This window comes from Maylandia zebra, linkage group LG12, assembly GCF_041146795.1.
Source record: "Maylandia zebra isolate NMK-2024a linkage group LG12, Mzebra_GT3a, whole genome shotgun sequence".
In the NCBI taxonomy this organism is placed as follows: domain Eukaryota; kingdom Metazoa; phylum Chordata; class Actinopteri; order Cichliformes; family Cichlidae; genus Maylandia; species Maylandia zebra.
In genome coordinates, this window is record NC_135178.1 from 3,434,962 (window position 1) to 3,460,457 (window position 25,496).

The following is a 25,496-nucleotide window of genomic DNA, read 5'->3' on the forward strand; positions in this document are numbered from 1 at the left end:
AAACATCAAGCACTCATTCAAAATGAGTGTGGAAACAGAGTTATGATACGTAAATATTAAGATAAATATAGAGATATAACTATACATATAAATCTAAAAGGACGAGTATGTCTTCAAATATGTCATGGTGTACATGGTGCATTGTGGTGTGATTAATTCTGTTCCACATTTGTGGATCTGACCTAAGTGGATGAATTAAAGAGTGTGATAGCAGTAGACTTGTAGTCAAGAGACCAAGACAATACCAAGACCAGAGGGTATGGAGACCAAGACTCAGACAAAAAAGTCTTTAAACTGCAGCCAGATGCTGCTTCGTTTACGGGTGTCAGCCATATTTATGTATTTTTGCAATGCACAGCCCTCCTCTCTCTCACCCTCTCTTGTTTTTCACATAATGATATTATCCTATATCCTCGCATGTAATTGGCCACAATATGAAGGGATTGGAGCATAGCTGAGCCACTGTGTGAGAGCTGAGCAGCCAAAGGAAATTAAGTGAGGAGCCGGCTCTCGCTCAATGGGAGTCTATTCTTCTGATTCACTACAAAGCGCTCTCTAAGCACGGCTCTTAGAGCTGATGCTTTAGCGCACGGCACATTATCAAACGTTACGTTGTGTGTCATGGATACTGTTGACTCCATAGGCAGAGCCAGACATTTTATACACCTGGGGCTTAACCCTAAAGGGTCGTATGCATGTGGGATGGGGGTCAGAAATGACTGTGGCTGTGTTTTGAGTTTTGTTTAAAAAAGAATGACTTCATCTTTTACTGATGGCATGAAGTTGGCTTTAATGTTAGTTGTAAGGTCTTGGGGTTGTTACAGCTTCACCTTGATCACAAACTACACCACCGTCGAACTAAAACATAACATAAAATTCAATGAAATAGTAAGATGAGTGAAATAAAGACATAAAATGATCTATATAACATACAAACATACCTCGCTGGCTGAGCCATGCTTTGAGGCAGAAATGAGCACTTTACAGATACTTTTAAGAAACAACTTTCTCTGAATTAAATTGGCTTCTCTTGCTTCAACTTGCCATGCTCACACATCAACATGGGCGTGCATCTCCCTCAGGTGCACCAGTGGGACCAACATGTAGTACAATAGTTCCTACATGAGAATTTTCACAATAAATTACCTAATGGCATATAAAATATGCATAGTGCAAAACAAAATACATTAACTGAAAGTAAGGCAGTAAAACTAGTTTTTAATTAAGCAGCAAGGCAGAACAAAATCAGAGCTGTATCCAGACACGCAGACTAAACCCCAATTCAACCAGACCCAGAACTGATCCTGAATTAAAACAGGACAACAACAGTTCAAAATCAGGACTACTTAGGATTTAACCACGACCAAACCAGAATCAGAACTAGATGATAGCAGCACTAAAATCATCATAAACTTGCACTATACTTGTTTTTTAATTCTACCAAAGTACAATATTTAGATTGAGAAAAATTTATATAATTATTTATCCTTGTTGTGCAAACAAGCCTGCAAAACTTAATAAATATAGAATTTGAAAAATAACAAATGGTATCTAAAAAGAAACACTAGGTACGAGATACATGTTCTGATGAGTTTTGGCAAACAACCATCTGACCTCACCTGCTCTTATTCCATCTCTCTCTGTTCCTCTCTCTCCCTCTTTGTGCTGACAATCATCAAATATACAGTTGAAACCAGATATTTACAAACTCTTCAGATCAAAACACAAACACTTTTTTAATTGTAACATCAAATCAGACTAAATGTTTATTTTTGTTTAGATTGATAAATATAAAAACACATTTGTTAACTTTAAGAGTAAAGAGAGAAAATCTGTATTTCTTAATTGCAAATGGCACCAAATTGTATTCAAACTGAGCCACACTTATGGAGCTCCACAGTTCTCTTCCTGGTGTTTTGTTGACATCTCTTGATGTTCCCATGTCACAGAAACAGGCTCTGTGTTTTGCCTTATATGCATCCACAGCTGTGCCACCAGTTTACTCACATGGACTCTACGAACCAATCAGAAGCTTCTTCAGCTCAGAATGGAATCGTCTGCAGTTTTCTTATTAATTAACATTAAACTTAGTGTACATGTACTCCTAAATTTGATGAAAGTGATAAAAATAGAAGCTCTGTCTCTTTTTATTCTGACATTTAACTAATTCGAAAGATATTTCAATATTTATTTATCTAAAACAAAACAAGTTTACTTTAAATTGATGTTGTACAGTAAAAAAAAATTGGTTTTATGTTTTTTCCCTAAAGTGTAAATATCTGGTTTCAGCTGTGAATATACTGCTGTGTGTTGAAGTTCCTCTTGTTTTGCATAGAAATATACTGAACAACATACAAAGCATAATATATAAAATAACATCTACCTGAGTTTTTCTTTGAAAGAAGCTCCTTATGTCCATTGTTGTGTTCATCAGTACATAACTGAAACGCTTTGTTTAGCCGTGGAGGGAAACAACTGAAAATATGAAATAAACACATGTGAGCTGAGACTCTCTAAAGAAACAGCTTTGTTGTTGTTCGGCTTTTCATTTCGCCATTTGTTGATTCACTTGAAGAGCGAGTAACGTAATATGGGTCAAGTGATCAGTTTGATATCAATCTTTCATGATTCACCGTCATATTTACATTATTTGTACCGAATTATTTGCTTTGGTACCTGGCAGGGGCGATTTTAGCCCATTTTGGGGGGTGCTTCAGCACTGTTTGCATTGACCACTGGTCAGTTCTGCATTTCGGGGCAATGAGTCTTTTGCTGCGTGTGCCCTGATGGTCCATCATGGAGGTGTGCATGGAGTGGGAGGGGTTGTCCATGATACAAAGAAGCTTTTTTAGCATTCTCCTCACAGACACCTCCTCTAGGTCCAGTCTGACACCCAGGACAGAACCAGCCTTTTTAATCGGTTTGTTCAGCCTGTTGGCATCGGCTGTCTTCACCCCACTGCCCCAGCACACAGCTGCAAAGAACACAACACTCTTTACCACAGAGTGATAAACATGGTCAGCATTTTCCTACAAACATTAAAGGACCTGAGCCGCCTCAGTAGGAAAAGCCGACTCTGCCCTTTTTTAAAGACAGCGTTGGTGTTCTTGGTCCAGTCCAGTTTACAGTCCAAGTGTACCCCCAGGTACCGGTAGTCCTCCAGGATCTCTACATCAGCCCCTCTGATGGTGACAGGGGGAGGAGGAGGAGCCTGCTTCCTGAAGTCCATGATCAGTTCCTTTGTCTTTGTGATGTTAAGTTGTAGATGGTTTAGCTCACACCACTCAACAAAGCTGTCCACCACACTCCTGCACTCCTCCTCCTCCTGTCCGTCTGATACAGCCCACAATGGCAGAGTCATCAGAGAGTTTCTGCAGATGGCATGACTGAAACTTGGACCTGAAGTCAGACGTGTAGAGGGTGAAGAGGAAGGGTGATAGGACCGTCCCCTGCGGCGCCCCAGTGCTGCTCAGGATGTTGTCCGAGCAGCAGCCCTTCAGCCGAACATGCTGTGGTCAACTTGTTAAGTAGTCTGTGATGCAAGCTACCAGTGGGGCATCCACCTGCATTTCTGTGAGCTTATTCCCCAGCAGTGATGGTCTGATTGTGTTAAAAGCACTAGAGAAGTCAAAGAACATGACCCTCACAGTGCTTCCAACAATGTCCAGGTGAGAATAAGCCTGGTCCAGCAGGTAGATGATGGGGTTGATAAGCAAACTGTAGGGGGTCTAGCCAAGGCTCCACCAGCAGACGCAGATGTCTCAGGATGAGTCTCTCCAGCGTCTTCATGACATGTGAAGTCAGAGCCACTGGCCTGCAGTCACTGGGGGTCGACGGGTTAATCTTTTTAGGGACAGGAACCAGGCAGGATGTCTTCCAGAGTGATGGGACCCTCTGCAGTTTCAGACTCATGTTGAAGATCCGATGCAGAACTCCAGACAGCTGCGAAGCACAGCACCTGAGGGCCCTGGGACTGACACCGTCAGGGCCAGCAGCTTTACTGGAGTGGAGTCTGCCCAATTCTTGATGTCATCTTCTGAAAGGGACAGGGTGAGACAGGCTAAAAATGTTTCTCCAACTGAAAACGCTACGTCCAGATGAACAGAATCAACCTTTTGGGCTATGATTAGTGTAACTTTGCCAGTAACTCTTTAAAGTCAACAGTATACACTACTGTGGCTGTAGCTCAGGTGGCAGAGCAGGTCAGCCACTAATCAGAAGGTCGGTGGTTCGATCCCAGGCTGCCTCCTGACTGCATGCCAAATATCCTTGGGCAAGATACTAACCTTGTTTGCCTACTGGTGGTGGTCAGAGGGCCCGGTGGCGCCAGTGTCCGGCAGCCTCGCCTCTGTCAGTGCGCCCCAGCTGTGGCTACAATGTAGCTGCCATCACCAGTGTGTGAATGACTGAATGTAGTGTGAAGCACTTTGAGGTCCTTAGGGACTAGAAAAGTGCCATTTACACTCCAACACATAAGGATTATTATAGATAGATTCTATTATAATTTAATAGAATCCTTGCCATCCCTCACAAGTGAGCCCCAAATACATCTGTGGGTAACATTACTACATTTACTGTAAAAACCACACAGGTTTACAGTTGGTTTTGAGCTTTATTTTTTGCTCAAAGCGCTCAAAATTTGGATGTGTTTGGTTGACTTCTACATGTTTTTTTACATTTTCTGGGAGTTCCTGTCATCAGGTTTGCTTTACTTACACAGTAGAACAAAGCTAGAAGCTGGAATAGAATTTGGTTTTATTTTTAGTCAATTTAACACTAAATGTGTTTTCCTTCTTTATAAAAAGTTGACATGTATTATATTTTGATGGACTAATTCTGATCAGTTGTAACAGTCCACTTCATGCATGCTGACTCGAATCATCCTCTGCTGAGCGACTTCTGAAACATGAAGAAACCTTTTTAAAATTTATACTGCTGTGAATGTTGTATATCTTGTAACAGTGACATGATGTTTACTGTGAGTGCTGAGCTTTGGTTATAGTAAACCTGCCTTGTGTTGTTTATCAGATATTCACACCAGAAGCATCAGCAAGAATTTTCTTTAAAAGAAAAGAAAAAACGAATCTGTTATGAAAACTGTTACGAAATCGATCACCTGAAAATAATGGATGTGTTTTTCTAGCTTTTCTTATCTACAGTACAAATATAGTGTGTATATAGTGAGGATGACATTTTTTTATTGAGATATTTTTATGAGTTTGCAGCTTGGTGTGTCTCTCTCTCTGCTTATATGAGTGAATGGAGCTCACCCGGCAGTATCTTGCTTTCTCCAATCTGTAAACCAGGATTATCAGAGTAGGATATTTATCTATATAATATTGATTTGATTACGCTTCAAATTCAGGTCAGAGAGAGGGTATTGTTTTCTTTTACACATGTGTGTTTAATAAATTAAAGCAGTAATGATTAAATTATTACAAATCACTCCAGTTGATAAAAATGTGAATTCTGGCGCCTGGCAGAACCTTGAAGCCGCAGGTGCGCCACCTGTTGGAACTGGGGTGAAGTGCACCAAAACTTCAGATTTTGTCAGAATTACGTGACCTGTGTGTTTTGAAAGCAATTGTTTTCTATAAGCTTCTGTCATCTCCGCAGAACATAAAGTTTCTGACTCGTGATTTCCAAAAGGCAGCCTGGATGAAATCCAATAATGAAAACTAGGCAGACATTAAACACTGAAGAAAGGAATTTATTGTACACAAAACTGGCAAAATAAAACATTTTCAGTTCAAGTCCGGGTTGTCTATTCCTGTCAATAAAACACATTAAACAACTATAAAAAGAAAAGTGTTGCTTCACAAACTGTTTGTCTGATTAACTTTAACCCTGAGCACATCAGCAGAATTACCCACACTTTATAACAGCAAAACAATAACAGGATGAACTGAGCAAAAAATCTTAATATGCAAACTGAAGAAAAAAACCTAATATTGAAAAGCATTTAAATGTGGTGTATAATATTCAGATAAAAACCTGACCTTTCTGTTTGGCTCGAACAGTCTGTGAGATCTAGTTTTGTTAATGCTGACATGCCTGTAACAGTAACTGCACTGCTGTTGTAGGACTCCAAACTTTTTTGGTTTTGTTTATTTGTTTAAGCTACAAATCAATTGATAGATAACTTAGGGCTGTCCTAAAGTGGACCTTACTTTCTCTCACTTCTGGACAATCCAGTGGGCTAAAATTTACAAAGTAAACATGAATTTGATGAGACTTGAAAATGTGAATTGTAGCTCTTTTTCCAACAATCTTTCATATAACCAAAGATTTCTGCGGTCAGTCTCTTCCTGCTGGCCTGATGCAGGTTGAAGAAACAGACACAGGCTTCACATTTCAACCTGAAAGCGGTGTCCTTGTTTTTATATATTCTATGATAAAAGAATATAATAGATCATATTGACTGTATAAAATCAAGGCCGATATATCAATCTCTCAAAAAAATTCTATCATGCTGTCTTTGCACTATTTTGCATTCAATTTGGGATTTAAATAATATTTTCAACACTCAGACAGTCGAAGCGGTCTCCAGGGTGAAACAATCGCACAAGTGCTGCTGATTTGCTGAGGAAAAATAGCCATGATAAACCAATCACATGACCAATTTAAGATGACATAGCAACAACCCAAGACAACCCTGAGTCTTCACTTTTGTGTTAAAAGTGTATGTTGTGTTGATAGGCCACGTAAAACTAGAGTCATGATAAAAAAAATATATGTAATGTTTTTTCCTGAATCGTTGTTTATGTTTACTGAGGGAAGAAACAGTAAAAACTGCATTTTCTAAGGCAAACACTCAAAAGCACAAAAATTATAAAAAAACAAGAAACAAAACCATCCTTTCCTATTGGTGTTCTGTAAACAGTTTGAAATAGTTATCAGGTCTTTAAGTTTGACGTCATTAACCGTTTCTGGGTCCCGCAGTCAAACGATCACTGTGGCATCACTGAGAGTTACAAACTGTCTAAATTCTTTCATCTTTAATAAGATGATCAGTGTTCTGCTCTACCAGGTGTAACAATTAAGTTTAACTTCCAGGCATCCATGAAAACAGAATTTATTAAATTCAACAGAGTTAGAAGTTAGCAGGAAGTTAGCTCGCTAGCTTCCACTTAAACATAATATGCCATGTCCAGCTCTGCTATCATAACCTTAAAGCCATGCTGTATAACTGACATCACAGAGTCTTGGTCTCAGTAACCAGCTGCTTCACCATTTTTCCTTTTATCAGACCACGCAGAGATACAGTTGCCCGCTTTTTCCACAGCGTTAACTGTGTTGTAGAATTTTGCTACTTTATGTCCCAGAGCTTCAAGACCATCAACTACATCCTGCAGAGCAAAGAGGAGAGAGACTCAGATGGAACAAAACCTGTAGAAATTATTAATTTATCATTTAAATACACTGAATAAATTACCTTTTCAAGCTTGGATTCAAGTGTTACTTCACTTTGAGAGTCTACAAGAACAACCAGAGTATCAATTGCCTCCTTAAGACTCTTTCCAAACCAAAGGTGGTTCATGAGCGCCTTGGAGAGAAAAAATAAATCTATGAGGTGAGAATGTGATGATTACAGGATAAATTAGGGTGAAGAGTCCTCTTACTGTGATGCAACCTTTAACAGCAAAGACGGGCATCGGTCCACATGAATTTATTTTATTTAATATGTAACGGCACCTTTGTGTGTACCATGCATACGTACCGAGGCCACAGCCGGTGGAATCATTTCAGAACCAGACCCTCCAATCACCAGCGTCTTCAACGGAGACTTCAGCACAGAAGGGGCCATATTGGAGGGAGGCCGCTCCCCTGAGAAATACAACAAAGACCTTGAACGGCGAAACTAGAAAGCAGAAATCAGTCTGTACACACATATTTGAGCATAAATCATTCATACAAATGTTTCATACACAAATCAGTGACTGTATTTTCTTGCAGTATTTTCATACCTGGATTGCGGGGGCAGTGGAGCCTATCCTAGCTATCATAGGGTGAGAGGCAGGTTAAACCCTGGTCAGGTCGCTAGCCTGATGCAGAGCTAACACAGAGAGACACTCAACCATTCACATTCACAACTATGGGCAATTTAGAATCACCAATTAGCCTAACCCTACTAACTGCATGTCTTTGGACTGTGGGAGGAAGCCAGAGTACTCAGAGAGAACTCACAAACATGGGGAGAACATGCAAGCTCCCCACAGGAGGTGGGATCGAACTCAGGGCCTTCTTGCTATAAGGCAACATTGCGCCACCGTGCTGCCCTATCTATATACAGTATAAATGAATATAAATATCCATATACTGTTAAATCACAACAGCACATTTATATTATAAGGTTAACCCACTTCAGTAGAGACAAAACTGAACAATAAGACGAGCCCCTTGTGAGCAGGTACTTAATGACAGTGTGAAGGAAAAACTCACTTTTAACAGCAAGAAACCTCCAACAGCACCAGGCTCACAGAGGGGCAGTCATCTGCTGTGACCAGCTGAAGAGTGAGGTGAGGAAGACAGGACAGATTTAGAGAGCTCGTGTAATTTGTGTTTATAGAAGTTCACTCAGAGCTCAACTGTGCCTGTTTTTGAACATTCAAAACATTTCAGTAGGCTATGGCATTAAATGGAAAATGGCATTTTAATCCAAATTTACATGATGTGCTTCAGTTTGGCAGTTTTGTTGATTGTTTTCATCAATTGTCAGATGACAAGGTGTCACAATGAATTATGAAATGCAATTTTCTGCGCTCATTTCCTCAATGGTGCTTTTGTTTGGTACTCTTAGATTAATAATTCATGGTGTGCAGTTTCCTGAGGTGTTGTTGTTTTTCTTTCAAATTTCTTATATTTGCCCCCCAACATGCTAACATGTGCAAACATGCATATTTATAAAGTATATGTTATATTAACCAGCGGTCCCCAACCCCCGGGCCTTGGACCGGTCCGTGAGTCGTTTGGTACCGGGCCGCGAGAGTTGAGGCTCAGGTGTGAAATGTATAGTTTTCAGGGTTTTTATCGGTTGTCAGTGTTATTTTGTTATCGTTTTTATTGTTAACTCGGTTTTCCTGGGTCTTTTCACGTGTGTTATGAATAAATCTTCTTTTTTTCGGTACCGGTACTAGTTTTATTTTGTTGTATTTATCCGCGACACCTTAAAGGCCGGTCCGTGAAAATATTGTCGGGCATAAACCGGTTCGTGGCGCAAAAAAGGTTGGAGACCGCTGATATTAACCATGCTAAACACGTTAGTTGAAGTAAAGATGAAGATGAAGTACAACTGCGAATTAGCACTATACAAATCAGAACTGAGGTCCAGAATATTTGTTAATAAATATTAAATTCAGAAGGAATCCTGCTGATCCCTTACCATGAAAGATGTTATGAGCTCGACCACAAAAGTCATTTAGATGGTTGTTGAGGATGATTCCAGTGCTTGAAGAGAGGACATTGGACCCAAATCTGTAAAGAGTAAACATTAAATGAACTAGGTCTAAACCCTGTGACACTGTTGTGGAAAAGTCAGCTGGTTTCTAACAGTGAAACAGAATGATGCAGGTACTGACTCATCGTTGATGCTGCTGGTGACAGACACAGCAGATCCATCTTCAGCCAGCACAGATACATGTGTGGTGCCGATGCTGTCCAGATATGAGTTTTTGCCGTAATACTGGGGATCGTGAGTCTTGTCGCTGCTGATCAAACTCCGTATGTGGTTGGCAAAGCTATCCTCTGTCAAATTCTTTGCCATCTGTGTGAAATACAGAGAATTAAGACCCATAATTAAATAAGCACATTACAGAAAATACATTGATATCAAGAAAATTAACAATTTACAGCCAAATATTAACAGAATTTTGATCATTGATGCATCACTGACGCTGCTGGTGACAGACACAGCAGAAGCATCTTCAACCAGCGACTTGCAAAGTCGCAAGCTCACCCCAGCAAATTAACCCAAAGTCCGACTGTGCAATGCTCAGAGATATTACAAAAAACTTCAGACCTCAACTCATTATCAATGTGCATAAACCGACTGTGGTGGGATGTGGTTTGTGGATGAGCTGCAGGCGGGGTGGAGCACAGGGTTCAGGCAGAGCAGAGGCTGATGTGGTGTTGCTACATTTACTCGTTTAGTCACTTAAATATAATCATACTATATGCAACAAAGCAGGTGCAAATCTGTAGGATTTTCAGATACTTACTTTATCTGAGCTGAAGTTTGGATCTCTGATATGTTTCTTTAATCCATTGGCAAATTTTAAAGCTTCAATATAACGGTGATAAAACAAAATCTTTTCATCAGTCATGTTAGGTTCTGATTCCATTTTGTATCCTGAAAATATAAATAATTGTTTGTTTTTTATTTAAAACATCCATTTCTAGTGTATCACATTTGTAAAGATTGATAAGGATCATCTCCACATGCTAGAAGCAACAATCAGGAACCTTTCATGGTGTTGAGGATGAAGCTGAGGATGGCTCCTCCTGAAGGAGGCGGAGGGAAGTACATCCGGTAATCTCCCAGAGAAATATTCCACGCATCAGTCACATTAGCTTGATACGATGCCAAGTCCTCCAGTGTGAGTGTTCCTCCTGAGCAAAAACATTAAAACAAATGATTTTGTTGAGCAAAAATGAACACAACGCATTTCATAATCAAGACTTTGAATGGATCCAGACAGATCAGAGTGTAGCACACAGTGATCATGGTAGATTTTTACAGAACGAATCGATTTGTTAATTTGTAATTAGATCATTGTGCCTGGCAAACAGAAAATGTTCAGAAAAGAGAGCAGGATGAATCCCGTCTGATAATACCTGCTTTCTGTATGTCACTGATTAAATTCTTTGCTATTGTTCCGTTGTAAAACACATCTGGTCCCTCGTTTGCGATCGTCTCCAAAGTGTCAGCCAGTTTCTCAAATTTCACAGTATCCCCGGTCTTAAGCAGGTTCCCATTTTTATCTAAATATAACTCCCTAAAACACAAAGACAGTGAAATAATAATAATAATGATTGCATTTATATAGCACTTTTCGGGGCCCTCAAAGCGCTTTACAACACCACTATTCATTCACTCTCACATTCACACACTGGTGGAGGCAGCTACATTGTAGCCACAGCCGCCCTGGGGCAGACTGACAGAGGCGAGGCTGCCGGACACTGGCGCCATCGGCCCCTCTGGCCAACACCAGTAGGCGACGGGTGAAGTGTCTTACCCAAGGACACAACGACCGAGACTGTCCGAGCTGGGGCTCGAACCGGCAACCTTCCGGTTACAAGACGAACTGCCAACTCTTTGAGCCATGATCGCCTAAAACATTCATTTGTATTTTTGAAATCACATTGTTGGTGTATTTCATACCGTAGTGACGTGTTGCCAATGCGTGGGATGTGTTGACCTTGGTAGTGAGGAATAGGGAATCCTCCTCTGGCTAATTTGATGGTCGGCTGAAAGAGGTCGGCCCACGGCAACTTCCCATAAAGCCGGTGTGCCGCTTCATAACCTCGAATTTCCCCAGGAACCCCAATCCATCTGCTATCTGGTTAGACAGATAATGGGTAGTCAGGGCTGGAAAGTCCCACATACATTTACTCGTGTTTTGAGTAAACTGTAAGGTCCTGACCTTTAATGGTCTGAGATGACATTTGTTATAATTTGGTGCTTTGTAAATAATCTATTCTATTCTGCTCCATTTCAGAGGGAAACACTGTAATTTTTAAATGTGTGTCTGTTTGTAACTGATTGTGTTAGAGATAACATTTTGCATCCTACACTTACTTTTAGTTTATTTCACTACATTTACATATTTACACTATTTCTGGCTTAAAGAAGCATTTAGCATCTTATACTTACTTTTCTTACTGTTTATGCAGCCTGTGTGCAGGAGTGTAGCACAGAACTCTGGACCCTATAAATAAATGGTGTCTGGAGCCCCCTTTCTTTTCTTGATCCATTTACCTCACACATATTTTAATTTCTATTTTCTTTATTTATTTATTTTATGTCCGCCACAAGTGAACTGCTATAATAAATACTCCTCGTATTGCTGTCCATCCCATAGGTCAAAGTCAACACACTATAGACAATCAGGAAGTAATGCAGGAAGGTCTTTTGTACTCTGCTGACAGCAACATAAGGGACAGGGACATGTGCATCCACAGCAGCCTGTGTCTCTGGCCTCACAAGATCTCACAAGATTTCCAGCTTAAACTCCATAGACAGATAATCTGCCACAGAACGAGTGAAGATTAGCCAAATTAGAAACAATGACTGATAAAGATGGACTTGTGAGGAAAGTTAAGATTTGTCCTGGGGACCAGAAAATGGGAAAGATGGACAGCATCCTGGCAAGCTGTCTACACAAATCAGAAAGTTCCCCAACCAGAAGCCCTGGATCAACGGTCAGGTACGACACATGCTGCGTACTCGCTCTCTTGCATTCAGATCAGGCAATGAGATGGAGTACAAAGCTGTGAAGTACACACTGAGGAAAGCCATTACAGCAGCTAAGAGGCAGTACTTCTATTCTTCTGCTGACCCCAGGCGGATGTGGCAAGGCACATCACAGAATATAGGGCCACCACCAACACCATCAGCTCCACAGGTGGTCTGCTGGAGGATCTCAACCCGCTTTACACCTGCTTTGAGACCCCCCAGACCTCCCAGATCCTCCACACCTCCCATATCTCCCAGAACCTCTAGACCTCCAAGACCTTCCAGAACCCCCAGATTACCCGACCCTCTCCCCCGCCAGCGGTCTCAATAGACCAAGTGCACAAGGTCCTGAGGAAGATCAACCACCGCAAGGCAGCAGGACCAGACAACATCCCTGGACGGGCCCTTAGAGCATGTGCTAACGAGCTGGCTGATGTTCTCACCTCCATCTTTAACCTTTCCCTCAGTCGGAGCATAGTTCCCACATGCTTCAAGACCACAACTATCATCCATCTCCCCAAGAAAAGCCCAGCCACCTGCCTAAATGACTACAGACCAGTTGCACTCACTCCAATCATTGCAAAGTGTTTTGAGAGAGTGGTGCTGGCCTACATTAAATGGTAAATGACCTGTATTTGTATAGCGCTTTTCTAGTCCCTAAGGACCCCAAAGCGCTTTACATATCCAGTCATCCACCCATTCACACACACATTCACACACTGGTGATGGAGCTACATTGTAGCCACAGCCACCCTGGGGCGCACTGACAGAGGCGAGGCTGCCGGACACTGGCGCCACCAGGCCCTCTGACCACCACCAGTAGGGTGAAGTGTCTTGCCCAAGGACACATTAAGAGCAATATTCCAGACACTCTGGACCCCCTGCAGTATGCCTACCGGCCAACAGGTCCACGTCAGACGCCATCGCTGCTGCCCTTCACTATTCACTCTCCCACCTGGAAAATAATGACTCCTACATCAGGGTACTCTTTGCTGACTATAGCTCCGCCTTCAACACAGTCATCCCTCACAAACTCATCCACAAACTGTCTACACTCGGCCTGCACCCCACCCTCTGTGACTGGCTACAGAACTTTTTCACTGGCAGGCCTCTGTCAGGATCAGCAACAGGACTTCAGTCAGCATTACCACAAACACTGGCGTCCCACAAGTTTGCGTCCTCAGCCCCACCCTCTACACCCTGTACACCCACGACTGTGTCGCCTCCAACAAAGACAACATCATTTTGAAGTTCACAGATGGCACTGCAGTGATCGGTCGCATCACTGGAGGGGACGAAGCGGCTTATAGGAGAGAGGTGGCCGGTCTGGTGTCATGGTGTGAGGACAATAACCTCACCCTCAACACTGAAAAACAAAGGAGATGAGCAGTTTTAGGTACCTGGGCATTCACATCAGTGAAGACCTCACCTGGACACTGAACACCACACAGCTGGTCAAGAAGCCTCCTGAGGAGGCTGAGGAAATTTGGGATGTTAGCCAAGATCCTCAGCAGCTTCTATAGCTGCACCGTGGAGAGCACACTGACCAGCTGCATCACTGCATGGTACGGCAGCACTACTGCTATGGACCACAAGCGCCTGCAGAGAGTGATAACAACTGCGGAGAAGATCACCAGGACCCCGCTGCCCTCTCTGCAGAGCATCTACCATCGCAGAGTCCAGAGGAGAGCTGCCTCCATCCTTAGAGACCCCACACACCCTCAACATGGACTGTTCACACTTCTGCCCTCGAGACGAAGGTTTAGGAGTGTGAAATCCAGAACATCTCGACTCACTAACTCCTTCTTCCACTGCTGTCGGACACCTGAACAGCTGACCTACCTCAACTGCAATTTGCATATAAGGACAATTTGCACACTAAGTTCATTTTGCACATAGAAATGCTATTCCTTCTGTACACATGAAAATAAACACTTTCTTGAATCTTTGAATCCAAAAATTTGTAGTATTGCACAGACTAAATTCTAAAGTATGTAAAGAGCTGTGTGGTTACAGGTTATTTTGAGTTTAGAAATCATTAATTTTATATTTCTCTTTGTTGTTAAAACACACACACATAATTTGGTGGAAATGTAAAATAATAGGACACTTGAGGACACTATTGAGGCCGTGCCACAGTCAACTTTCATTGTGCTCTGGGCTGCAATTGCTTATTAACCCTTTTTTTGTCTTTTAACAAATGTATTTAATAAAGGCATTTTAATACTGGAACCAATTTGCCTCAGCAATGTCTCTTCAAGCCTATGTAATTCTTTTGTTTAGTCTGAAAACACACTCTCTTTATATTTCCTAGGGTTGAAATTCCCCTAGGTGGCGCTGTTGCATTTTAATCATAACACCCCCTGACCACCTCGCCACAACAGTAAGCATGTACTTAGTTTTTCATGGTTCAGTGTGCCATCCACAAATTTAAATTCTCTATCATGCAAAAAAGAAAGTCATACATGAACATGATCCAGAAATGCAGCTGTCTTCTCTGGGCTAAAGCTCACTTAAAAAGGACTGAGGCAAAGTGGAGAACTGTTCTAATGTCTGACAAATCTGTTTGTTTGTTTGTTTGTTTGTTTGTTTGTTTGTTTGTTTGTTTGTTTGTTTGTTTGTTTGTTTGTTTGTTTGTTTGTTTGTTTGTTTGTTTGTTTGTTTGTTAGAAAATGTGGATCCTGCATCCTCTGGGCTAAACAGTAAAGGGCTTTAACAAGTGCTGCTGTTTTTGCAGCTTGTTATCACCACTCAATTCAAAACATTTGAAGGTGATTACATTACTGCCTATGGAATTGGCTGCTTGCACATCTGTACACAGGTCTTAGAACAACTTACGCTCCCATCGAGTTGACATCAGCAAGACCGCGCATACTGTATCTATTACAATAGCATGGTTTCACAGTAGAAGTACCTGGGTGTTAAAATGACCTGCCTGCAGTTCAAACCTTTGACCAAGAAAAAAAAAAACACATCGGATGCACCATGAAATGAAAGATATGACAAAAAGGACCCAGGACTTTCTTTGTGTCCAGTCCGTCTCTGTCTCATCTGAGGGTCCTGTCTTTAGTGTTTTGTTCTTTTGTCCAACTGTTTTGTCCCAGTTTGTCCCACTTTCATAAACAGGAAACTCAAGCCTGCTTTAATGTTAGCTTATAACCAGCTGTTGTTGTTTAGCTGGTTTTTCGTTGACTGCCTGGAGTTGGAAGCGCTCCATGTCTAATCTGCTTACAGTAATTAAATAATAATGGTTATGCATTCCTTAGTGTGTTAGAGCCCTGACTTTATTTCAGGAGATGAGGTTAGAGGTGAGGAGGAGGATACCTGTCATGCTGTCTCTTTCCTTCGCTTCTTTGGTGACAAGAGCCCTATCCCAGATGATAAAAAGTAGGTATGATCCTTCACATCTTGAGTTTGTCTTACAGACTAAGGTGCAGAATGTAAAAAATACCTCTGCAAATAACTGGCTACACCTTTAGAACTTTTGTGTTACATCTTGTGCATAATTTGGAAAAAGACCCGTTAAGACCTGTTTGGAGAAAGAAACTACTTCAATCTCTCTGGTTGCTTCTGAAACTAAGGAGCATGTGTTTCATGGTTTTAATTTATGCTAGATTATTCTGATAGTGTCATATACGACACCGACTCATTGTCTTGAATAACTGCCGACAGCCAAACCCTCTGTAGTGGTTTGCTTTATCTCTTTTTTTCTTTTCTTTTTTATTATCCCAGTTTCTCTTTCTTGAGGAATGAGGAATGAGGCTGTGTCATAAAGGTGAGTCCAAGAGCAGATTAGACTAAACCATTATAAATATTAGCATTATGGCAGAAAAACAACCCACCTTCCAGCCACTCCATGGTCCACTCTGTGGTTTTACGACACAACTTAAGCAGGTCAGAGTTCACATTTCTGGGGACAGTCTCTCTGGAGTTGATGATTTTCACTTTACCTTTGAAAAGATGACATATTATTATGTTAAACCCCAGCGGGGTTGAGCTAAGAGGAGCAAGGGTGTCTTGTTACCAGAGCTGTCCATCACAGTGAATATGACCCCGCCTCCGATGCCCGCGCACTGTGGGTTGATGATGGAGGTGCACAACAGCGCAGCAATGGCAGCATCTACTGCAGAGCCGCCTTTCTGAAGCATGTTCCTGAAACAGTTCAGAGAAATAGATCAGGCTGAAGTTCATGTCCCGCTCCCGGCTATTCGCGGGGATAAACCATTATTGCAGTCACTTTTAAAACAAAGTATCCAACTGCATAAAAGTACCACTGAGCATCTGGTTCCAGGAACTTAGAAAGAAAATGTTTGAAAGTGATGCAAGAATACTACGCTTGCGAGCATATGACACAGAAATCAGCCCTGTTAAAACTGATAGTAGGTTTAAATATTGGTGCAACTTTGGCATTTCCGCATATTGGAAAGCATCATCTGAAAAAGGCCTGGTTACCTTTCAACAAATGTCAGACAGTTAAAACCTGGAGAGGGGTTACTTCTTTAAATGTCTCCAATTAAGACCTCACTGTAATACAGATATTGTGTCCAAGGAGAGGGAATAAATCTATCTGAAGAAGATTGGTTTTTGGTTTGCTATATATATATATATATATATATATATATATATATATATATATATATATATATATATATATATATATATATATATATCAAACCAAAAACCTTCCAGTTAGTAGGTGACCCGCTCTACCTGAGCTACAGCCACCCCCATCTCTTTAAACATTTCTTTTCATGTTTGCTTGAAATAAAATATCACTGTTGGTACTGCAGCTTACTGCAACCTAAGTATGCGTTTAAATTTAATGCTTAGGAGAGGCAAAGGGTGATATCCACATGTTGGACCATCTATTACGTGCTTTACCGTGATACTGGAATATTATTCCCCTCTATGTTGTCATTACAGACGATGTCAGTAACAATAGTAATTTGTCACTTAGGAACGAAACAGATCTTAGGTCCGGATCTTTGAAGTGAATGATGGGATCCGAGGCATGATATTTTTAATCTCTATACTGTACTGTCTGTTGACAATACACACCACATCTGTAAGAATCATAGTTTCTACGTAATACGGCTTTTTCTCCGTTTTGACCAATAAATCATTTAGTAGGGAAATGGCATGAAGATTTTATACAGATCACACCGAATTTTGACTTTTATTTAAAAAAAAGGGGGGGGGGGGGGGGGGACATAACCGCACACTTCCATGATGAGACGCTGTCATGCAGTTTTCAAAGACGTTTTAGCGCTAAAGTTTGCATTTGGAACAGTGCATAATTTTATGTGTAATGCGAAAAACGAAAATGTGTCCGAAGTTTAAAATGTTACTCACCGTCCAATCTCTGAACAATTCCAGGAGTCTGCGGCCACAGCAGCTTTTGAGAAAGGGCAATTAGCACTGGTGTCCTTACACTCACTTCTACCCTTCCAATACCCATAATAATCAGCTAGTAGACCAGCTACTAGAGCACCTACAATTAGACCAACTACAAATAAGCCAACTGCTACTAATACGCGGAGAACTTTGGCCAGGCGTTTTCGTTTTGCTCTCGTTTTTGCGCTCTCAACGTCCTCGTCCTTAATGTCCTCGTTGGGGGGGCACATAGGAGTGGTATTTGCCCCCACAACGTCCTCGTCCTCAATGTCCTCGTTGGGGGGACACATAGGAGACGTATTTGCCTCTTCCACGTGCTCGGTTGACTCAGGCATCGCTGCTTTCTTCTCTGCGTAACCGTCGGTAATTCACTTCCTCCGAAAGTTAACCGCTTGTTGATTTCCCAGACAGCACAGCGATGTATTGCGCACATATATCCGCTGTGTGGGTACTGATAGGCACAACGCAACGGAGACGTGTGTTTGTGGTAAGCAGAGGTAGCTGCTCCCGGTGTGTAGGACGTTTTGTCAGAACACCGGTAGCCCTGATGTTTTTTGCTCATCTCTGCAAGACACTGGGTGGACTTTTCTTACCTCAGCCTTTTCCTCCATGTGCTTGATCCCACCGGGGATAGTGTGCACGTCGTTGTCCCACTGCAAAAGGATCGAATAACATCGACGGCTCTTATCGCTGCTTTATCGACCTCCTACTGTTCGCTGTTCATGAGCCACGCGCTGGTCTTCCTCACCCAAACCATAAATACTTTGCATCAAGATTGTGACTTTTAGTCTCTCAGTGATGTTGGTTCACTGACCAGAGTGGGTGGTGAAGTGGTAAATTATGATCTTCAGTTGGACTAATATTAAGTGCAGCTGAATGTTCGGGTATCTGTCAGCACTGCTCAAATATGAAGAAATATATTTGGTCTAAAACTGAAATAAAAATTCAAGTGCGAAAATGCAGTTAACTGCAATTTAAAACTAAACTTGAGGTTAAATAAAAACTGAAACAATATTTTGTATTTAAATTGAAACCTATGTGAACTGTATTTAGCTTAAATGTACTTTGTTAGCTTCAGATTTGGACAAATTTGTCAACACAACCATCATCAGTAGCGGTTTTAGATACGGGCGACACGGGCGGTTGCCCGGGGCGGCATCGTGGTGGGCATCGGCAAAAAAAAAAAAAAAAAAATGCTCGTACTCATGCTGCCCCGACGTCATGCCAGCGCATATGGGGAATGGTACAGGCACCGATCGGTTTTCTATCACCCATTTGCTGGGAGTAAGGGCGCCCTCCGTTTGCGAGGTGCGCCTGCTGCTTGCGGCACAGGGAGGAGAGGGCGGGGCTGCGGGGGATTCTCTGGCTGGCTGGAGCAGCGTCTAATAACCAACTCGCAAAATAAAACAAAATAAAAACAAACCAAAAAACACGAAAACACCAGACATCATGATACAGACTTATAATTTGCACCGACGTTTTTCGAAATTCTATACGCGAAAAGTGAGCGCGAGAGCCCTCGCTACTGAAGTGAAAGTAAACTTTATTGTTATCTCCGCTACATACAGTCCAGTATATAGAGAGACGAGACGAGGATCCAGTTACAGCAGTGCAAGTAAACAAACAATAAAAATAAGAAGAGTAAGAAAATAAATATACACTTTAGGACCAGGAGTAAAGGGATCAATAACAATTTAAAATTTATAATTTACAGTTTGATGATTTAAAATCTCACACACAACCTGTCGAAAGGGGACCGGCTGCTTCCAAATAGAGCACATTTCATTCATAATGTTGTAAATCCAAGCCCATTATCTACTCATGATTTGAATCCTGGGTTGTGCGAAATCCCAGAAATAAACCCTAGACAAAGTGAATCTGTGAACTAAGGTGTAGGTCTGTTAGGTTGTGTTGTGGTGATCCTCGGGTTGGGGGATGGGTGTTCATACTGGAGTGCAACATTAAAACCAATGGAAGATGGACAGGAAAAGTTCAAAGTCATGGGGTGCAAAAGATACAAGTAAGCAGATGTGTGATTGGACCATGGCAGGTCATCCTGAAACAATCAGAATCATAATCAGAATACTTTATTAATCCCTAAGGAAATTATGTAGGTTACAGTTGCTCCAAGAAGAAATTGTGAAAATAGCAACAGACTAAACTCCAAACAATACATTATGTTACAGATTTTACACATGTAAGAAATAGCACTATTATATACAGACCACTCAATTATAAATATCAAGAATTAACAGAGGTGATTTTAAATAAATATCAAGAACATTGGCAAGAATATTCCATGAAAGAGCACGTGTAAAAAGGGGTGTGACTGTTGCAGTGTTTACAGTGTATTAGATGGAGGAGTTGTACAGGGAGCCACAGGCAGGAATGATTTCCTGTGTCGGTCAGTGGTGCTTTTTGGTAATCTCAGTCTCTCACTGAACGTGCTCATGTGACTAGCCAGCAGGTCATGGAGTGGGTGGGAGTTATTATCCATGATTGTCCTTATCTTGGACAACATCTGCCTCTCAGACACCACCCTAATGGAGTCCAGCTCCACCCCCACAACATGTGGATCAGTTTATTTAGTCTGTTGGCATCTGTGACCCTCAACCTGCTGCCCCCGAATGCAACAGCATAGAGGATGGCACTGACTACGACACAAATACAACAAGATAACATTAATTAGTAGGCATAGTGAAAACTTGCCTACTAATTGTAGATTCAGTGTCTACTGTTTACTATCATAAACAGTAGACACTGAATCTTTTGGACTGTGTTCAGCACAATATTAATTAGTCATTGTGAATTGTTGATTTGTCCGATTCTCATTGTATGACGAATTGTGTTGGCTGTTTGTTAGTCATTTACAAACTATGCATACTGTCACTCTGGGGAGTGTTCGCCCAGGGCGCCAAACAGGCTAGGACCGTCACTGGGGCTAAATAACTATTTATCTGCATCACATTTTAAGAGATCTGGAATAAGCAGGACTTTATCATTGACAAGTGATATTTACAACGATACAAGTAATCTTTTTTTTTCCACTGTCGGTCGCCCTGTGTCTTTTATCCTAAAAGCCCAGGTCCTGTACCAGAGACCTGGTTCAGTGTCCGCATATCGTCACTGTTTGTAGGACTGGAGTCTTCTCTACAGAGATCTCAGATGTCATTTCTGGGATCACACAGCCTGCACCTGGGGGTCTTGCCTGCAGTGGTAGACCCCAGCCGCTACTGATCTTGTGCTTAGGCGTGTTCCCGCGCTCCATGATGCATGTCTATACAGGCTAAGCCTACGCTGGAAGCCACTGAGGTGTTCGTTAACGGGGGTGACGCGATATCACTGGTATGCATGCATTCATTAAACAGCCCAATAACTCCAGTTCAGTTTCAGTTTTATTTGTCATATGCAAGTTAGCACAGGGTCAACATTGCAATGAAATGTATTTGAGGAGCAGCAGACAGTCACTCGGCAGTACGTAAAAAACTGTAAGAGCAAAATGTTTAGAAATACAGTAGTACTTATCTTGTTCATGTTTATCTATTTTAACATAACAGCGCAGCGGTCACAAACTGTTTGTCTTCTTCCGACTAACAACACACCTGACGCCCATTGAGTGCGTCCACCTTAAATACCTTTACATAAACCTACCATACAGAAAACAGAAACAGGGGACCTCTAGCGGCAACATAGGGTATTAACCCAAAAAACTTTCATACATGGTAAAGAAACTTGTCTAGATGTCAGTGGCTTCTATCACCTGCTTTGGCCAGCTTATTCTCTCAGAAGGGACAAAAGCCTGTCAGCAACATCCCTTAGATCCCCGAGACACACAAACCCTCCTGCCACGGTAAGGTAGCTATTCATCGATTATTTTTCTAATAATGAGAAAACTAATAATAATAAATAATAATACATAGAAAACAAATAATAATAAAACAGTAAAACACAGACAATATATCAAATGTTTAAAATGTGACATTTTACTATTTTATCAAAAATATCAATTCATTTTGACTTTGATGGCAGGAGCAAACATGCTAGGTCGGGGCAACAAAATGTTTAAATAATAAGTGGAACTAAAAACAAACAGCTGGAGGAACATTTAAAAGTTAAGATAATTTGCAACAAGTCAGTAACATGATTGCACATAAAAAGAGCAACTTAGAGAGGCAGAGTTTCTCAGAAGTAATGCCGGACAGAGGGTCACCAATCTGCAAAAACATATTATGGATCAATTTCAAAATAATGTTTATTAGTTTAAAACTGTGAAAACTTTGTGTATATCTCATCATGTACAGCACATCACCAAAAGACTCACAGAATATGTGTGCAAAGGACAACACTAAAAGTCAATATTGGATGCCTCACAGAATATTTCAATTAACAAACTAGAAATCTAAAAAAACAAAACAAAATAACTGGGAAAACAGACCCAGGATAATAAATGTGCCATCCGAAAATGCAGATTACAGCGCTGCCATGCAAAGAACAAGCCATATGTAAACATGATCCAGAAATACTTGCATCTTCTCTGTGCCACAGATCATTTAAAATGGACTGAGGCAAAATGGAAAACTGTTCTGTGGTCAAGCTAGTTAAAATTTGGAATTTCAACATGCTTCTTTAGTTAAAATTGTAAGTACTGCCAGTTACTGTAGACAACTGGCATCATTGATTGATTGATGATACTTTATTTCTCCCGAGGGAAATTGTTTTAAAGGCTGCCAGACAACCGGCATGTGCTCATGATAGTGCCGGATAAGTGCCAACATAACAGTGGAAAGACAGAGAGGTACGAAAAAAACCTGTAAATACACAAAACATGAGGAAAGAGAAGGAGAAAAAAAGAGCCCCTCCCAGGCTGAGCTCCTAGTTTGAGAACAGAGAAGAAGAAAAAAACACCACAGCACAGAAAGCACAAAATCTTTCACATCTTACAACATAAAATCGAATGATTTCATGTTTATATCTCAGATACTAAAAGTTATGTCATAAAAAAATATTATTTCAACCATAATTAAGCCAGATTAGGTTATTAGACACACAACCACAACAAATCAGATATTAAAACTGAAAAGTTTTGTTCTCTAAAAACAATATAAGGTCACTGAATCTTAAGGTTGATGTCTCACAGATGATGTCACACATCCTTGTGGTATCACCATTTAAGATAATGTTATGAATAAATCTCTACAGTGTGTAAGCTTTGCTGTAGTGACATGGCTGTAACAGCGACATCAGCCCTGGTGTTTTGGATTCATCCTAATTAACTGTGATTGTGTGTTTCACATATACTACATGTGTTAACCTGAGCATTGTGACTGTGGTCATCTTGTTATGTGTTTTAAAACTGTTTTTGTTTTCTTTCTTTTGAAACCAGAAGTCCAGATATAGACAGGCCACCCTAAGCGTACTCTACTTTATGATCCTTTTGGACTATTGTGGGGTTAAAATGACCAAAATAAACATGCATTTAGTAAGAGTTAAAATTATGAACTGGAACTATAAACTTATTAGGACAGTGTTTACTGTGAGAATAATCAGCATCTTGTTTAATGATCTTTAAGTACTATGCACACTATTGGCTACAATTTTGTGATTTTGTGGCTGCGGGAGTATCTATAACCTTAAAGCCAGGCTATTAAACTAACACCCCTGGCTTTTGGCCTCAGTAACCAGCTGCTTTGCCTTTTTTCCTTTCATCAGACCATGCAGAGATACAGCTCTCCTCCTTTTCCACAGCGTTAACTACGTTGTAGAATCTTGTTGCTGGTTGATGATTGTGTCCCTTTTTCTTAAGAGCCTCAATTACATCCCGAAGTACAAAGAGGAGAAGAGATTCAGATGGAACAAAAGCAGAATTTCTTATTGTGGCATCATTTAAATACACTGAATATTTACACGTACTTTTTCAAAGTTGGGTTCAAACTTTACTGCATTTTCAGAGTCGACATAAACAACTGGAGCATTAATTGCGTCCTTAAGGCTCTTTCCAAACCAAAGGTGGTTCATGAGCGCCTTGAAGAGAAATATTAGAATACATTGCAGTCTTTCAGATGGGAAAGTGATGATTAGAGGATGGATTAGGGTGAAAACTTCTGTGACTACAGTGTTTACTCTTACACTAAAGAGGATCTGTATTATTTTCTCTCCTTAGCAATTTGTGTGATTGCCATGGACACGTACCAAAGCCATTCCAGTACTGGTCATACTCCCACCAGTCGATCCAACCACCAGTGTCTTCAACTGAGACTTCAGCAGAACTGGAGCGATAGAGGAGGGAGGCTGCTCTCCTGAGAAATACAACAAAAGCCTTGAGTGACAGCACAAAACTACAATCCACACTCATCACTGTTAAGAGAAAAATGATCACATATAAATTGCTTCTGAATGATGTGAATCAGATGATGATGCATTTATTCAACCCGGACACGTGCCATTTACTTTTGTTCAGCATCATCAGACACTGATGAATGCTGAAGGAAATGTTGTTTGTTTTTTGTTTTACTTTTTTCCTCTGAGAAATGTGTGTTGGAATGTAACAAAAACCTTGCTTATGAGTTAATTCTAAATAGACTTTATTCATTCCCTAAGAAAATAACTGCAGGAAATAAAATAAACTCTGTGTCATTAGTTTTGGAACAATCCTCACTGTGCATCCTGATCTCCACAATGCTCTTCCCTGTGCTTGTATTTCATTAATAATGAGTGTAAAATGTATCCAGCTGATCCCTTACCAAAATTAGATATTGTGCAGAAGTCAAACAGCACATCATTAAGGATGATTCCAGTGCTTGGAGGCAGGAATTTGGAGGCAAATCTGCAAGTAGAAAACGGTAAATGAATGACAACACGTACGAGTACAGAAATTTTGCAAAGCAGCTTCTAAAAATAATCTCTTAAACCTTTTCAATCTTTCAGTTTCAAAGGAAGACACATTTTTGATAGCTGCTTCCTAACAGTGAAACAGTTTCATCCAGACACTGACATGTGGTTGATGCTGCTGGTGACAGACACAGCGGATCCATCTTCGGTCAGCACAGACACATGCGTGGTACCCATGCTCTCCAGATTCGAGGTGATGCCGTAATACTGGAGATCGTGAGTCTTGTCGCTGCTGATCAAACAAAAGCTTTAGAGAGAATACAGGAATATCAAGAGAAAAAACAAATTAAAGCTGAATCTTAAAGAGATTTGAGTTCAAAAACCTCTGATACATATTTGTTTCAAATATTATGCCTTTTTCCATTGCAGTTTGACATCAATTTAGTAAAAATAATAACAATAATAATAATTATTATTATTATTTTTTTGAAACCAGGAGCTTCACTTAAATATTTTATCTATATTTAGTATTTTGTGCTGAAATGTTGCCATTTTTACTCCAGTCAGATCTAAATACTTCTTCCACCACTGTTCACTGTTCAAGTTAAACAGCTCAGCTCAACACATTAAGATTTCTAGAAAATGTCAATTTGTGATTTTGTGATTTCAGAGTGTAGAAGATCAGCATCTCTGCAGTCGGTGTCTTTTTGTTCCCTTTTGTCCTTTTCCTCTAAAGAAATCACCAGGCTCAGTGGTTGAGATGGGGGAGCAAAACAACAACATGTTAACAGAAACTGCTGAGGTTCTTGGATGAACTGGA

General features: G+C 40.8%; 1 protein-coding gene and 1 long non-coding RNA gene across 4 annotated transcripts; one reads left to right on the forward strand and one right to left on the reverse strand.

The window, feature by feature from the left end:
* Positions 1–5,694: 5,694 nt before the first annotated feature.
* On the reverse strand, positions 5,695–18,564 carry LOC101487098 (glutathione hydrolase 5 proenzyme). Of its 3 annotated transcripts, none has more exons than XM_076890557.1 (12): positions 18,442–18,564; positions 16,479–16,606; positions 16,297–16,404; positions 11,381–11,558; positions 10,834–10,994; positions 10,462–10,608; positions 10,218–10,348; positions 9,579–9,763; positions 9,383–9,474; positions 7,721–7,827; positions 7,436–7,546; positions 5,695–7,349 (listed from the first exon to the last, which is right to left on the reverse strand). In XM_076890557.1, the coding sequence occupies exons 2-12, from the start codon at positions 16,600–16,602 to the stop codon at positions 7,212–7,214; spliced, it is 1,482 nt and encodes a 493-aa protein (XP_076746672.1). In that variant the 5' UTR covers positions 16,603–16,606; positions 18,442–18,564; the 3' UTR covers positions 5,695–7,211. The 3 variants fall into 3 exon arrangements, with proteins under 3 accessions (XP_076746672.1, XP_004558641.3, XP_076746671.1); XM_004558584.3 differs by lacking the exon at positions 18,442–18,564 and adding an exon at positions 17,807–18,417; XM_076890556.1 differs by lacking the exons at positions 5,695–7,349; positions 7,436–7,546; positions 18,442–18,564 and adding exons at positions 8,443–8,507; positions 17,807–18,417 and having other exon boundaries at positions 7,720–7,827.
* LOC143421421 (uncharacterized) lies at positions 15,776–24,680 on the forward strand. The gene is made up of 3 exons (XR_013101052.1): positions 15,776–15,841; positions 16,187–16,229; positions 24,009–24,680. It is a non-coding gene; the product is annotated as an uncharacterized LOC143421421 (long non-coding RNA).
* The last annotated feature ends 816 nt before the right edge of the window (positions 24,681–25,496 follow it).